The sequence below is a fragment of the Capra hircus genome, chromosome 14 (genome assembly GCF_001704415.2).
Source record: "Capra hircus breed San Clemente chromosome 14, ASM170441v1, whole genome shotgun sequence".
In the NCBI taxonomy this organism is placed as follows: domain Eukaryota; kingdom Metazoa; phylum Chordata; class Mammalia; order Artiodactyla; family Bovidae; genus Capra; species Capra hircus.
Genome location: NC_030821.1, coordinates 21,379,176 through 21,394,973, shown reverse-complemented (window position 1 = coordinate 21,394,973; position 15,798 = coordinate 21,379,176). Strand labels below are relative to the sequence as shown.

The 15,798-nt window shown below is 40.5% G+C and overlaps 1 protein-coding gene across 1 annotated transcript in view; it reads right to left on the bottom strand.

The window, feature by feature from the left end:
* Nucleotides 1-15,798, bottom strand: part of RIMS2 (regulating synaptic membrane exocytosis 2) — a 601,915-nt gene that overhangs the window by 422,778 nt on the left and 163,339 nt on the right. The window contains exon 3 of the mRNA XM_018058085.1: nt 7,325-7,635. Within this exon, the coding sequence (XP_017913574.1) occupies nt 7,325-7,635 (311 nt within the window). The remainder of the gene's footprint in view (nt 1-7,324; nt 7,636-15,798) is intronic.

The following is a 15,798-nucleotide window of genomic DNA, read 5'->3' as shown; positions in this document are numbered from 1 at the left end:
CAACTCTTCACATCAGATGGCCAAAGTATTAGTTTCAGCTTCAGCATCAGTCCTTCCAATGAACACCCAGGACTGATCTCCTTTAGGATGGACTGGTCCTTGTAGTCCAAGGGACTCTCAAGAGTCTTCTCCAACACCACAGTGCAAAAGCATCAATTCTTCAGCCCTCAGCCTTCTTCACAGTCCAACTCTCACATCCATACATGACCACTGGAAAAACCATAGCCTTGACTAGAAGGACCTTTGTTGGCAAAGTAATGTATCTGCTTTTTAATATGCTATCTAGGTTGGTTGTAACTTTCTTTTCAAGGAGTAAGCATCTTTTAATTTCATGGCTGCAGTCACCATCTGCAGTGATTTTGGAGCCTCCAAATATAAGTCTGACACTATTTCCACTGTTTCCCCATCTATTTCCCAAGAAGTGATGGGACCAGATGCCATGATCTTCGTTTTCTGAATGTTGAGCTTTAAGCCAGCTTTTTCACTCTCCTCTTTCACTTTCATCAAGAGGCTTTTTAGTTCCTCTCCACTTTCTGCCATAAGGGTGGTGTCATCTGCATATCTGAGGTTATTGATATTTCTCCTGGCAATCTTGATTCCAGCTTGTGCTTCTTTCAGCCCAGCATTTCTCATGATCTACTCTGCATAGACGTTAAATAAGCAGGGTGACAATATACAGCCTTGACGTACTCCTTTTCCTATTTGGAACCAGTCTGTTGTTCCATGTCCAGTTCTAACGGTTGCTTCCTGACCTGCATACAGATTTCTCAAGAGGCAGGTCAGGTGGTCTGTTATTCCCATCTCTTAAAGAATTTTCCACAGTTTCTTGTGATCCACACAGTCAAAGGCTTTGGCATAGTCAATAAAGCAGAAATAGATGATTTTCTGGAACTCTCTTGCTTTTTCTATGATCCAGAGGATGTTGGCAATTTGATCTCTGTTTCCTCTGCCTTTTCTAAAACCAGCTTGAACATCTGGAAGTTCACGGTTCACGTATTGCTGAAGCCTGGCTTGGAGGCTTCACAACTGTGGATTTGTTGATTTCTCCCTGCAGTTTTATCAGTTTTTCCTCCATGTATTTTTAAGTTCTGTTAATATAGACATTGACATTTAAGACTTTTACGTCCTCTTGAGTAACTAACTTCTTCAGTATTATGAAATAACTTAGAGTTAAGTTCTAGAGCCAACTTGGTGTTCATCATTCAGTAAATACTGAAGGTCTATGTGTAAAGCACGGTACTGAGATCTTTGCTAAAATAAAAAGTCATAAAATAGGTCAAAACCACTACAGGATATAGTTAAAAATTAAACTAAAGCTCCTAAAAGCAAGAAAATATAACATAATTTTCCTTCAAGCATAGTTCTAGGTCCATAGATTTAAATTAATTAAACCAAAGTTTCTCCTTTTGAGGCTGCTGGTTTCTGGATGATATTAAAAGAACAAATTACTAATAATATTGTACTTTAAACTGGAGCTATATTCTTTATGAGAAAATCCATTTTACTGTCCAAGTCAAATATTGCTAGAAGACTCTTTCCAGTAAGGCAGGAGAGAGACATGGGGAGAGGGAAAGACAAGACAGTGAGAGAGGAGAGGGAGGTAAGGGGAGCAAGGAAACAGGCCTACCTGAAGTAATTTAAATAGAAACAGAAGAAAGTGAGCAAAGAACAGAGAAATTGCAACACTGCTAAGAGACCTAACCACTCTCTCTCTAGGACAGGAAAAGGCAAACTTTTTTTGTAAAGGGTCATAGATATTATCGGAAAAGGCAGTGGCACCCCACTCCAGTACTCTTGCCTAGAAAATCCCATGGGCAGAGGAGCCTGGTAGGCTGCAGTCCATGGGGTCACAAAGAGTCAGACATGACTGAGCAACTTCACTTTCATGCATTGGAGAAGGAAATGGCACCCCACTCCAGTGTTCTTGCCTGGAGAATCCCAGGGATGGGGGAGCCTGGGGGGCTGCCGTCTAGGGGGTTGCACAGTCAGACATGACTGAAGAGACTTAGCAGCAGCAGCAGCAGCATAGATATTATAGGCTATGAAGGCCATATAACTGGTTTCTTCTAACTGCTCAGCTCTGGAGTTTTAGCTGAAAGTAGCCACAGACAATAAGTAAACTAACAGATGTATCTGTGTTCCAACAAAACTATTTACAAGACATACGGCACAGATTGGATGCCAGCAACAGCATTTGCTGATCCCTTGCTCTAGGGAAAAAAATTCAAAAGGCCCACACATATATGCCTAATAAATTAATATAGAACCTGCATTAAAAAAATAAACACACTTTCCTGCTTATGATAAGGGGAATTATTCTTGAAGAGAAAGTATTTTCCAAGTAAAAGTTTATACAAATTATAACCAATTCCATTTTGTAGGTATAATTACCAAATCTGATATTAAACTCTTGACTTTTTCCTTAACTAAAAGTAATTCTTATTAACAAAGGGGCTATTGGTTTGACTTGTATGAGGTTCAGAACGGAAGGATATAATTACAGGATACATTGAGTCAGTAAAGTATGCATTTACTGGTTTCAGATGTCAAAGGCACTAGGCAAAAAAAGAATTAAAAAAAAGAACGACTACATCCTGCTTCCCCAACAGTTCAGTTTAGTCACTCAGTCGTGTCTGACTCTTTGCGACCCCATGAATTGTAGCACACCAGGCCTCCCTGTCCATCACCAACTCCTGGAGTTCACCCAAACTCATGTGCATCAAGTTGGTGATGCCATCCACCCGTCTCATCCTCTGTCGTCCCCTTCTCCTCCTGCCCCCAGTCCCTCCCAGCATCACGGTCTTTTCCAATGAGTCAACTCTTCGCATGAGGTGGCCAAAGTATTGGAGTTTCAGCTTCAGCATCAGTCCTTCCAATGAACATCCAAGACTGATCTCCTTTAGGATGGACTGGTTGGATCTCCTTGCAGTCCAAGGGACTCTCAAGAGTCTTCTCCAACACCACAGTTCAAAAGCATCAATTCTTTAGCACTCAGCTTTCTTCACAGTCCAACTCTCACATCCATACATGACCACAGGAAAAACCATAGCCTTGACTAGATGGACATTTGTTGGCAAAGTAATGTCTGCTTTTTAATATGCTATCTAGGTTGGTCATAACTTTCCTTCGAAGGAGGAAATTAAAATCAATCTTTTAATTTCATGGCTGCAGTCACCATCTGCAGTGATTTTGGAGCCCCCCAAAATAAAGTCTGACACTATTTCCACAGTTTCCCCCTCTATTTCCCATGAAGTGATGGGACCAGATGCCATGATCTTAATTTTCTGAATGTTGAGCTTTCAACATTCATAATTCTGAATTATGCTTCCCCATAATGTGTCAGAATTCTACTGTTCATTTGGGCTAGTACTTTGTAAGTGAAAGAAGCATCAAGGGATAATACTGAAAGAAATACATTTGTTTTTACCACCTTCTTCAAAGATTAGAGATATGCTTCTAATTTCCCTACAATGGTGAAGTAATTATTCATAAATTTGTTGGATTTATTTTTAACATCTATAACCTCTTAACTATATGCACTTCAAAACTTAATCATCTATTATGTGATCCAGGGTTCTAGTATTTCCTTTTTTCTTCCTAACTTTCTAGAGTCCAAGGGAAACTATCTCATTCAGCTATCTAGTTTTTGAAGGAATCTGCTTCCATTATCCATTTTATTGCCACTTATTCATTTAAAATCCTATCTCCATTGGTTATCATCTATTTTCTTCATTGAAGTTCATATACTGTGACCATTATACTTGCCATTTCACAATTTTTCCTGATTCATGAAGCCCCTGTGTAGCAGACACTGCTGCTGTCTCAGCTCACATTGCCTTATTCCTTCACTGTCCCCTACACAGTGATGCTTTCTTACTGTATTTGTAATATTCTGCCTGACTGTTTTCTCTGGCACAGGAATTTGCTTGAGCAGTGAGTTCCAGAGAGTTAATACCCACCAGAAATAGTCTTAATCCAACAGCAAAGGAAAGTTATGGATAAATATCCCCAACCTCCTTGCCCATTGCATGGGATAACTCTGAGGAAATGATACTTTGTCTCCCAAAAGTACCAGTAAGATTGAGACACAATTGCTAAGAGGTTAAGGTCTTGAATGCATCCAATATTGTGTTCCTTCCTTAACTGGATCATTTCCCACCTCCCTACAGGCAATGCCTTGGATTGCCTTACACATAAAACTACCTGCTCTTAAATTTTTGTGTCCTTAAGGTGGCCCTCAATCTAAGATGGTCCTCTAACCTTAAAATTCCTGAGTTCCTGAGATTTTGCACTGAGACGTGTTCACAGCATACCAGCCACGAAATCACCACTGTTTTGCCCAAGATAGGATTTACACTGTCTGTTTCACTTTTGCTAGTTTTCAAACAACAAGCACAGCCATCATTTCATTATCTTCCTAAGCTGTAGCAACACAACAGGGTGATGGCTTTAGGCATCTTCTAAAGTGACTCCCCCTGGAGAAGGAAACGGCAACCCATTCCAGTATTCCTGCCTAGGAAATCCCATGGACAGAGGAGCCTGGTGGGCTATAGTCCATGAGTTCACAAAGAGTTAGACATGGCTTAGCAACTGAACACCAACGACAAAGTGACTCATAGTTACCTTACCTGTTATAATTGAGTGCTCATGTAATAGAGGCAGGCATGCCTCAGCTAAGCTGGACACAGAAGGGGCATGGGTGATGGGGCTGAGGGCACGCCTCCAGGGGCATGTCTGCTAGCAGCAGGCAAGGCTCTGAGAGCCAGCAGAGGAGTCGAGACAGCCAGACTCCAAACAGCCATGAGCCTGGAGGGTCATGGACACCAGGGGACAGGGCTAGCTGGTAGCCAGCCTGGCTTGGGTTCTTCCGCCTCAGCTGAGCACCTTTCCCACCCCACAGACATGGAGGATCACAACCCTCCAGTTCTCAGCCAATGCTCCCCTCTTGGATTTCGAGTCTGAGCTTTTCCATTTCTGGCACCTGGTGGGGTGTCCAGCCAGAGAAGACTGACCGGGTAGCAGACAGAGGTTGGAGGGCATCACCATTCTACCTAGGGTCAGACCTCAGACCAGTGGCCAAAGTCCAGGCTCTGCAGAAAGACAGTTAAGAGCTGTCACTGTGAAAATGGGCGAGGGTCAGCTGTCCAATCCCTGGGTCAGGAAGATCCCCTGGAGACGGAAATGACAACCCACTCCAGTATCCTTGCCTGGAGAATCCCATGGATAGAGGAGCCTGGTGGGCTACAGTCCATTGGGTCGCACAGAGTCAGACACAACTGAAGTGACTAAGCGGCAGCAGGTGCCCTCAAGTTGGAGGGGGATCTACATCACAAAACGTAACTCAAATTCTGTTACTAAGAAACTCCTACTGAGCAGAATCTCATGTTAACTTTAAAGGAGAGATTTGTTCCTTGCCTTCAGATTGTAACCGGGGAAGTGCGTGCAGGCAGCCCTTAGCACGCCATTCGCACCTAGCCAGCATGTGGCCATCAGCACAAGCCCCTTAGAGCAGTGGCTAGAGGTCCCCTTCTGCCAACAGTCAGACTCCCAGCGGCCCTCCAGGCAGAAAGTGCAGTGAGAGGCGGGTTGTGCCCTTTGCCCCAGGTCCTCCTGAGCCTCCGGGCTCAGGGCCAGCAGGTGAGCTAGGATGGCCTGGGACAGGCTAAGGGCTGTGCCCTGCTAAGTTCCAGAGCCCCTGCCAAGGCCGCCCAGTGGCTGGGCCCAGGCCTTTACAAAATGGCAGGGGCAGTCTCCATGAGTCACAGTCCATGGAGGCCTCAGCACCTGTGTATGTGGATACTGTCATTAAGGTAGCAGCTTCAGTCTGTCCATTCAAGTTTCAAAAACTGGTACAGCTTGATCAGTTGTCTACCCCTAGGGGGTGGCCAGAGGTCGGGGTTAAGCTGTAAGAACACTGTACTCCATTACTTCAGGTCCACCTCTGTGGCTGGGGCTATTCTCAAAGAACGGCAATTGTTGTGAGCTGGGAATTAATCTGACTGGTATTTGCCACAAATGATTCTCTCCAGTTTAAATGAAAAGCCTGCAGTCCTGGGCATCGGGTTCCCTCAGTGATGATGGCCACGCAGGGTCTGGGGACCCAGGCCTGAGAACACTGCCAGCCTCGTCTGCCAGGCCCGGATCCCGGTAAGAGGACCCAGATTGGGTGCTGGATGTGAACACTCCTGGGCAAGGTGACCAGCCCCCTTCTCTTAGCCAGGGCCTGGATCTCAGAGAGAAGTTGAGTCTCAGGACCTTGCTTTTTCTTGTCAGAACAGAGAATATCATTTGTTTCAGTAAAGGTGTGCGGAAACATTCTTACCCAACCATGACATGACCTTAAGAACAAAGGATCTGATGCTAACTACACCCCTCCCTCACCTTTCCTATAAAGGGCTTTGCTGAAAGCTTTTGGGGTTCTGAGGATGTGAGCCACCCGTCTCCTCTCATGACATCGCAATATATCTTTCTCTGTTCCAGACTCCGAAGCTTTGGTACCATTTGGCCTCACTGTGTGTGGGGCACACAGACTTGCATTTTAGTAACACTCAGAACCAACCATCCTGTAAACACAACTTAGATTTGTGTTTCAACAAATGTATGACTTTATAGTTGATCACATGTAAATGCATCTGCCACTTCCAGATAACAAACATAGTGTGAACTAGATTTTTTTTTAATTGTCAGTTCAGAGGAATATGATATAGAAAAATAATCTTCCCAACAAAATTTTTCATTCTCCCCCTTCCAAAATTAGGAAATCTAAGAGCCAGAAACTAATTTTAAAAGTCTAACACTTTGAACATAGAGAAGCCCACTGAACTGAGCCACAGAGTTAATAACAGAGTTAGTCAATGGAAAAATCAAACTATGAAGTCCTTTCATCAGCTGGAAAACCACTTCATGCTTCAACTTGAGGTAGAACCTTTGGAAATGTGATTAATCTTCCCCATTCTCCCAATTCCTCTTCCAGTTGGTCCCATCAATCCAACTTCTCCAAAGTGTCTTAAAAACCATCTCCTTCATTCCCATTGCTCTTATGCCCATTTGTCTTTCCTGGGATCATAACCTCCTACCAAGGCTCCCTGTTTCATTTCATTTCTTTATTCTGTAACAATCTGACACTCCCTCATCAAATCTAAGACTGTTCAAACATATAAGAGCTCAAGTCCTAACATCACTTTCAGCATTTCTATAAAACATATGGACATTTACATTATATTTAGACAACTCATTTGTTGCCTAAACATGTCATGTATTTTTACTTCTGTTTGGAATGAAGTTTAAAAATAATATTTACCTAAAGATTAAGCAAAATGTTTACCTGTCTGAAGCTACGTCACTGGCAATTTGGTGCTTCACTCCTGACCCATTTTTAATAGAATCCTGTCTTGTGAGCCCATGAGATCGACTTTTCTCCACTGCAGGTACAGATAAGTCACCTGAGGGTCCTTGGAACTGGGCCTGCCCATGCAGTTTTGCTTTCTTCTCCTGAGGCGCCTCCTCATTCCGCAGTCCTCTGAGAACCTTTTGCTCAGGTTGCTGTGGTGTATTAGATCCACTATTATAAAACCATGCTCCCGATTTAGTGAGGATTTCTTGTTGTTTTCGGCACAAATTACATACCCACATAACCTGCACGTGAATATACAGGGAAAAGAAATTAGTGTTTCCAAAGTTAAAAGCAAGTAGAAAGAGAGACAACAACTCAAGCTAATAATATATATACATATATATGTGTATGTATGGTCATTCTTTCTAAAGTTAAAACATAATCCAGATTAACTACTATTGATAATTAAATCACGTATCTTTTAACTCTGTCAAAATAACTATAATGAAATAGACAATATTTACTGGCAGTAGAAATACCAGACTGGAAAGTATAATTACTAGTTGTTTCTTTGTAGTCTTTAATTGCTTTTTACTTAAATTAGAAACATAGTAAAATACACAGAAAATGGATTCTGAGGCTAGAAAAAAATGGATTTAATACCAACTCAAAGGAACCTGGACAACCATTTTTATTTTGTTCTCTCTTCAAATTGGATATACATTACTCTTCATGTTTCTCCAACTAAACTGAAAGTTCAACAAGGTACTGAACCTTCACGTCTATAAAACTTAGTTCCCTTAATGATAAAATAAGAAATAGGGATAGTAATATTCATTTTCCTATTATTGTTTTGAGGATTGAAATAATTTATACAGAATGTCTGGCACAATGGCACAACGCCTGGCTTATGTTGGACTTTCAGTAGGTTACCTGCTGATAATAGGTTAATCTTTTATCACCAAATATATTACAGCTTCTTGAGGGGCCTTTATTTTTTTTGAGTAGCTCTTAATGGCTAAAATAAAGCTAGGAATATTGTTGATTAATAGAAACCTAAACAATTTCATAATTTTACTAGAACACTTCACATAAAATGCACAATTTAACCATTTTTAAGTGCACAGTTCAGTAGCATTAGGTATATTCATATTGTTGTGAAACAGATCTCCGAAATTTGTGTGTCTTTAATATTCAAAGTCTATCTCCATTAAACAGCAAATTCCCTTTTCTCCCTCTCATCCCCTGGTAACCATCATCCTACTCTTGAGTTTTTAATAGATGCATTTTTCAAACTCCAGGAATCAAAGAATTTTACGACTAACATCTGTATGGGCAAATAAACTTTATCTTCTTCCCAAAAATGTTTTTCAATTAATCAAGAAAAAAATCGAGTGACTTTAATGTCATATTTATGTCAAATACTGAATCTTAAGGCTCTCCAATTGGCTAAACATTTCTCCTTAGTTTGAATCAATTATAATAATATAGATAATCACAGTAAAAGAAAAATTCAACATGCTATTTTCAACTGATACAAGGATGCTTTTGTAAAATGCAATTTAAAATTTTTGCTTCATTGCCCATTATTTCAGTTCACATTGTTTGTGTCTACATCAAACAACACCGTACTTGATCATTTTTATTTTGTTCTCTCTTCAAATTGGATATACATTTCTCTTCATGTTTCTCCAACTAAATTCAAAGCTCACTGGGGGCAACATCTATATCTTCTATTTGAATAATGCACATGCATGCATGCTCAGTTGCTCAGTTCAGCTCAGTCACTCAGTCAATTCTGACTCTTTGTGACCCCATGGACTGCAGCATGCCAGACCTCCCTGTCAGTGATTGAGTCGGTGATGCCATCCAACCATCTCATCCTCTGTCGTCCCTTCTCCTCCTGCCTTCAATCCCTCCCAGCATCAGGGTCTTTTCAAATGAGTCAGCTCTTCACATCAGGTGGCCAAAGAATTGGAGTTTTAGCTTCAACATCAGTCCTTCCAATGAATATTCAGGACTGATCTCCTTTAGGATGGACTGGTTGGATCTCCTTGCAGTCCAAGGGACTCTCAAGAGTCTTCTCCAACACCACAGTTCAAAAGCATCAATTCTTCGGTGCGCAGCTTTCTTTATAGTCCAACTCTCATATCCATACATGACCACTGGAAAAACCATAGCTTTGACTAGACCGACATTTGTTGACAAACTAAAGTCTGTACTCTTTAACATGCTGTCTAGGTTGGTCATAACTTTTCTCCCAATGAGTAAGCGTCTTTTAATTTCATGGCTGCAGCCACCACCTGCAGTGATTTTGGAGCCCAAGAAAATAAAGTGCCACTGTTTCCACTGTTTCCGTATCTATTTGCCATGAAGTGATGGGACTGGATGCTATGATCTTAGTTTTCTGAATGTTGAATTTTAAGCGAACTTTTTCACTCTCCTCTTTCACCTTCAAGAGGCTCTTTAGTTCCTCTTCACTTTCTGCCATAAGGGTGGTGTCATCTGCATATCTGAGGTTATTGTTATTTCTCCCGGCAATCTTGATTCCAGCTTGTGCTTCATCCAGCTCAGTGTTTCTCATGATGTACTCTGCATATAAGTTGAATAAGCACGGTGACAACATACAGCCTTGACGACTCCTCTCCCTATTTGGAACTAGACTGTTGTTCCATGTCCAATTCTAACTGTTGTTTCCTGACCTGCATACAGATTTCTCAAGAGGTCAGGTAGTCTGGTATTCCCATCTCTTTAAGAATTTTCCAGAGTTTGTTGTGGCCCACACAGTCAAAGGCCTTGGCATTGTCAATAAAGCAGATGTTTTTCCAGAACTCTCTTGATTTTTAGTTGATCCAGTGGATGTTGGCAATTTGATCTCTGGTTCCTCTGCCTTTTCTAAAACCAGCTTGAACATCTGGTAGTTCACAGTTCACATACTGTTGAAGTCTGGCTTGGAGAATTTTCAGCATTACTTTAGTAGCATGTCAGATGAGTGCAATTGTGCAGTAGTTTGAGCGTTCTTTGGCATTGCCTTTCTTTAGGATTGGAATGAAAACTGGCCTTTTCCAATCCTGTGGCCACTGCTGAGTTTTCCAAATTTGCTGGCATATTGAGTGCAGCATTTTCACAGCATCATCTCTGAGGATTTGAAATAGCTCCACTGGAATTCCATCACCTCCACTAGCTTTGTTTGTAGTGATGCTTCCTAAGGCCCACTTGACTTCACATTCCAGGATGTCTGGCTCTAGGTGAGTGATCACACCATCATGATTATCTGGGTCATGAGGATCTTTTTGCACAGTTCTTCTGTGTATTCTTGCCACCTCTTCTTAATATCCTCTGCTTCTGTTAGGTCCATGCCATTTCTGTCCTTTATTGTGCCCATCTTTGCTTGAGATGTTCCCTTGGTATCTCTAATTTTCTTGAAGAGATCTCTAGTTTTTCCCATTGTATTGTTTTCCTCTATTTCTTTACATTGATCCCTGAGGAAGGCTTTCTTATCTCTCCTTGCTATTCTTTGGAACTCTGCATTCAAATGTGTATATCTTTCCTTTTCTCCTTTGCCTTTCGCTTCTCTTCTATTAACAGCTATTTGTGAGGCCTCCTCAGACAACCATTTGCCTTTTTGCATTTCTTTTCCCTGGGGATGGTCTTGATCCCTGCCTCCTGTACAGGGTCACGAACCTCTGTCCATAGTTCCTCAGGCACTCTATCAGATCTAATCCCTTGAATCTATTTGCTCAGTCAGTTGCTCAGTCATATCCAATTCTTTCAACCCTATGGACTGTAGCCCACCAGGTTCCTCTGTCCATGAGATTCTCTAGGCAAAAATACTGGAGTGGGTTGCCATTTCCTACTCCAGGGGATCTTCCCAACCCAGGAATCAAACCCAGTCTCCTGTGTTCCTTGCACTGGCAGAAGGAGTACCACTTAGCCACCTGGGAAACCCTGTTTGCATAATAAGACTTTATACATTATAGAAAAGTAAGACCTTCTAAATGTTTGCTAACTTGAAATCATTTGAAATCTTTCTGGGGGATGTAATGTAATAAAATTTTTATGCTATTACTCTAAGATTCATGTTGCATCCTTTTCCAAAAGAATTAATCATCAATAACATTAATTTTTGTTACTATCTAATTTTTATAATAAGAAAGCATTTTTGATAGTAAAATATCAAAATCTCACTCAAATTTTAAAAAAATACATCACAGTTCAAATTTCTTTTGTTTTGAATACATATGAAACATTATACATCTAACTCATCAACAGTCTCAAAAATCAAATTTCAACCAAAATCTTCAGCCTTTAAATGCCATCTTGTGACAAATGTAGGTACTGCAGATCTCTTTTAAAAGTGAAAGCAACTAAATATAGAACAGGAAAATAATGTTAAAAATTAAATTTGAATGTCTGCTTTTTTAAAAAAAAAATTATGATTCATGTTAACAGTGATAATACATCCATATGATTTTATGATATGAAGTTATCTGGACTAAGTCACACTCAGAATATTGAAGAATAACATCCTTTTGCACCTGCTAATTGCTAATGAAACAGAAATGAGAGTTTGTGAGACAGACAACTATCCAATCATGATCATTTGCAGAAACAACTTACTGCTGCTTCATCATTTGTCACAAGGTAGGCAGGTTACTTAAGCTCTTCCAGAGAGCCTCAAGAGTGTCCCTAGACCAGCAGCCCGAGTATCACCTGGAAACTTTAGAAGTGCACCTTTCCAGGCTACACCCCAGACTTACTGAATCAGAAACTGGGAAAGAATGCAGAAATCTGCTATTTTCTTTTATTTATTTGCCAAATCCTACAGGTGATTCTGATGTTTGGTAAGGAGAGCCACCAGGGCAGCAATTCCCAATTCAGTGTGTTCAGTGAGTTACAAGTGTGTTCCTCACAGTGACTAGGCTAGGCTAGAGGAGGCCATAACCAGCCCTACCAATTTACATCAGTGTAAACTAGGTAAATGTATGATACAACCTAGATAGCATATTCAAAAGCAGAGACATTACTTTGCCAACAAAGGTCCGTCTAGCCAAGGCTATGGTTTTTCCAGTAGTCATGTATGGATGTGAGAGTTGGACTGTAAAGAAAGCTGAGAGCCGAAGAATTGGTGCTTTTGAACTGCAGTGTTGGAGAAGACTCTTGAGAGTCCCTTGGACTGCAAGGAGATCCAACCAGTCCATTCTGAAGGAGGTCAGCCCTGGGATTTCTTTGGAAGGAATGATGCTGAAGCTGAAACTCCAGTACTTTGGCCACCTCATGCGAAGAGTTGACTCATTGGAAAAGACTCTGATGCTGGGAGGGATTGGGGGCAGGAGGAGAAGGGGACGACAGAGGATGAGATGGCTGGATGGCATCACTGACTTGATGGACGTGAGTTGGAGTGCACTCCAGGAGTTGGTGATGGACAGGGAGGCCTGGCGTGCTGCGATTCATGGGGTTGCAAACAGTGGGACACGACTGAGCAACTGAACTGAACTGAACTGATGATACTATTTGTACAAATTTATAAATTTAAGTTAACTCATTGTATGAACAGTATCATTTCCAGGTAGTGCAAAATGAAAAAAAAAAAAAAAACCTAGAAACACTATGAGCTTAGTTTTCCTTATCTGTTAACACTCAGTAGATATCAATATATAAAATAAATGACTGCAAGGTGTGAAGGATGCTGTCTGATTCCTATTAAAGACACTATGTATTAATACTTTTCCCATACTCTCTGGGCTATCCACATTGTGCTGTGCTTAATCGCTTAGTCGTGTCCGACTCTTTGCAACTCCATAGACTATAGCCCACCAGGCTCCTCTGTCCACGGGATTCTCCAGGCAAGAATATTGGAGTGAGTTGCCATGCCCTCCCAAGGGAATCTTCCGAACCCAGGGATCAAACCCAGGTTTCCCCCCTTTGCAGGTGGATTCCCTACTGTTTGAGCCACCAGGGAATTCTGACTAGATCCTATGTTCCTTCCTAAACTGCTGGTCTCTAGTAATCCTCATATCCTAACACCCCATTACCCTTCTCTCACTATCTCCTCCTCCTTTTGGATTAAGAATCTATTAATCTTTAAGGATCAGAAAGCCTAAATCCACTCATTTAAATTAATACAGAAACTGACAATTTCATTTGAAGCCCTTTACATACACTGCAACTTATCAATTGCTGATACTGAACAATGTCTTACAAACACATAGATGTGCTGTGAAGTGAATTTTCACTAATTGGCTATGAAACAATTGATGTCTATAGAGCTGAATTCTGTGTCTGTGGAAAAAAATTAACTAATTTGGGATAAAATAGCAGGACTTTTGTTTAGCCAGTTAAGTTAACCAGCAAATGCACCTTATGATAAATGCTTTTAAAACGTCTTAGAAATATATATGCTCATAAATCACCAAGGTCAAAGCCTATTAGTTTGGCTGGTCATCATTTATCAAAAAAAAAAAAAAAAATCTAGGCCCTGAGAATACAAAGACACAGAGGATTCAAAATTATAAGGTATTATTACTTTCAGTTCTAAATATGCCACTATTTTCAAACTAATACAGCAATATACAAGATGAAATACTAGTGACCCAAATTTGTCCCTTATTACCATATGTTCCATTCCACAAACATCCTTGTTGGGGTTACAAAGGGGAAAAAACTAAGGAAAATAGAAATATCTCTTCAAAACCATAAAAATGGTAAATGTAATAGCTAAACTTCATAGTTACAAACAAAACTATGTTAACTGCATACAGTAACTTAAAGGAATGTAAACCTCTGAATACTCTGATTTTCATCTAAATAGGGATAATAAATAATAGAGTATTTCAGAGAAATGAAGGATTACTGCTTAGAGACTGGTGCTAATGAGGCCAAGGCAAAGTTGCTAAAACCAGCTAACTTCACACAGAATAAAAGAGTTTACTAAACTCCAGTCTAATCAGAGTAGGCTCCACCACTAATCTGTAATGCTTATCAATGTGTGTATTTGTCAGAAAAAAGGTGTTAAATTGATTGGTTCAACCCTATCACATGACTAGAAAACTGTGGAAGATGCTAGCTAGCTATTAAATTTATTTCCTTTGTCTCTTAGAAAATTACATTTCCTAATCTCCCTTGTAGAGATGGCCATTATTATGTTCTGGCCAATGGACTACAAGCGAAATGATGTGTACCATTTCATGACCATTCAAAACTCTCATATGCTATGATCAAGCGCTTCATTCAAGACCCTGGGGGATAAAGGATCCATTAAAAAAAAGAGAAGGAGCCTGGGAATCTGAATGACTATTTGGAAGGGAGTCTCTGATGATCAGCCACCGACAGCAGGGTGGACCTCACACTGTGAGAAATAAAATTCTATTATGTTGAGCTACAGAAACTTTCTAAGTTCATCATTTGCAGTTGACTAATTCAAAATCTTTCTAAAGCACATGTTCTACTGAATGCGTCACCAGCATACTCTTTATATGTGAAGAACAATGCATTACTAAAAAGACATAAAAATGTGCTTCAGTGTTGCTCTGGAGCCAGCTTTCTCTGAGTCTTAAGAACGGCTAGTGCACGTTTCTTCTCAACTCTGCATTCGATGAAGTAACCTGAGTTGCTTGAAGGCAGCCATTGGGGATGTTTTTATAGACTATGAAAGTTGCAAAATACCGCCAACCAGGACATTTTCTTACAGGGAGCCTGTGGTTAGCATTTATCAGTACATCACTGAATATAATGTACCTAATACAATCTCCTAAAAGATTATACATTTAGTATTAAAAGATACACTTGGATGAAGCTGTAATTTACCATAAAATTAATTCAGACCATAACATTCTAATTTATTTATAGATGTGCAAGTAACTATTAACATTAACTCATTCATTATTTATTCATTCACTCAGTATTCACTAAATGCCTAGTGTATGCCAGACACTATGCTAAGAGCTGGCAAATACAGGTCAGCAGACATAGATTTTGCTGCGGAGTTTAAAGTATAGTAAGGAAGACAAATAATTGCAAATGACTGCACAAATATTCTTTAAATTACGATTATGAGAAATGCTACAAAAGGAATACAGCCACACCATAAATTCCTGATGCTTCCTCTCCCCAGGCCCAGGCAGCATTTGGAGAAAAAAAAAGAACGCAGAGATCTGCAAGAGGCCTGGAAATCCAGAAAAGTCAATTACAGCACTACCCTACTGTTCCCATGATTAGATCCATGCTGTTTCCGTCCCTCAAAAGGTAGAGTTCAGTGGCGCTGCAGGCTACTAACCTACGTGCCCCTTCCCTAGCGCTGTCATGGTGCAACTGGCAGGGAAGTACCAGACCGTATTTTAAGAGGATTAAAGGTTTTTAAACATGTTCCTTAAGGAATTAAGAGATCAATGTAATTTCAATGTAATGGGTTTATAGATTACAAAACATGTATCAGAAAATTTCTTCCATCTGATACCCCAAGACAA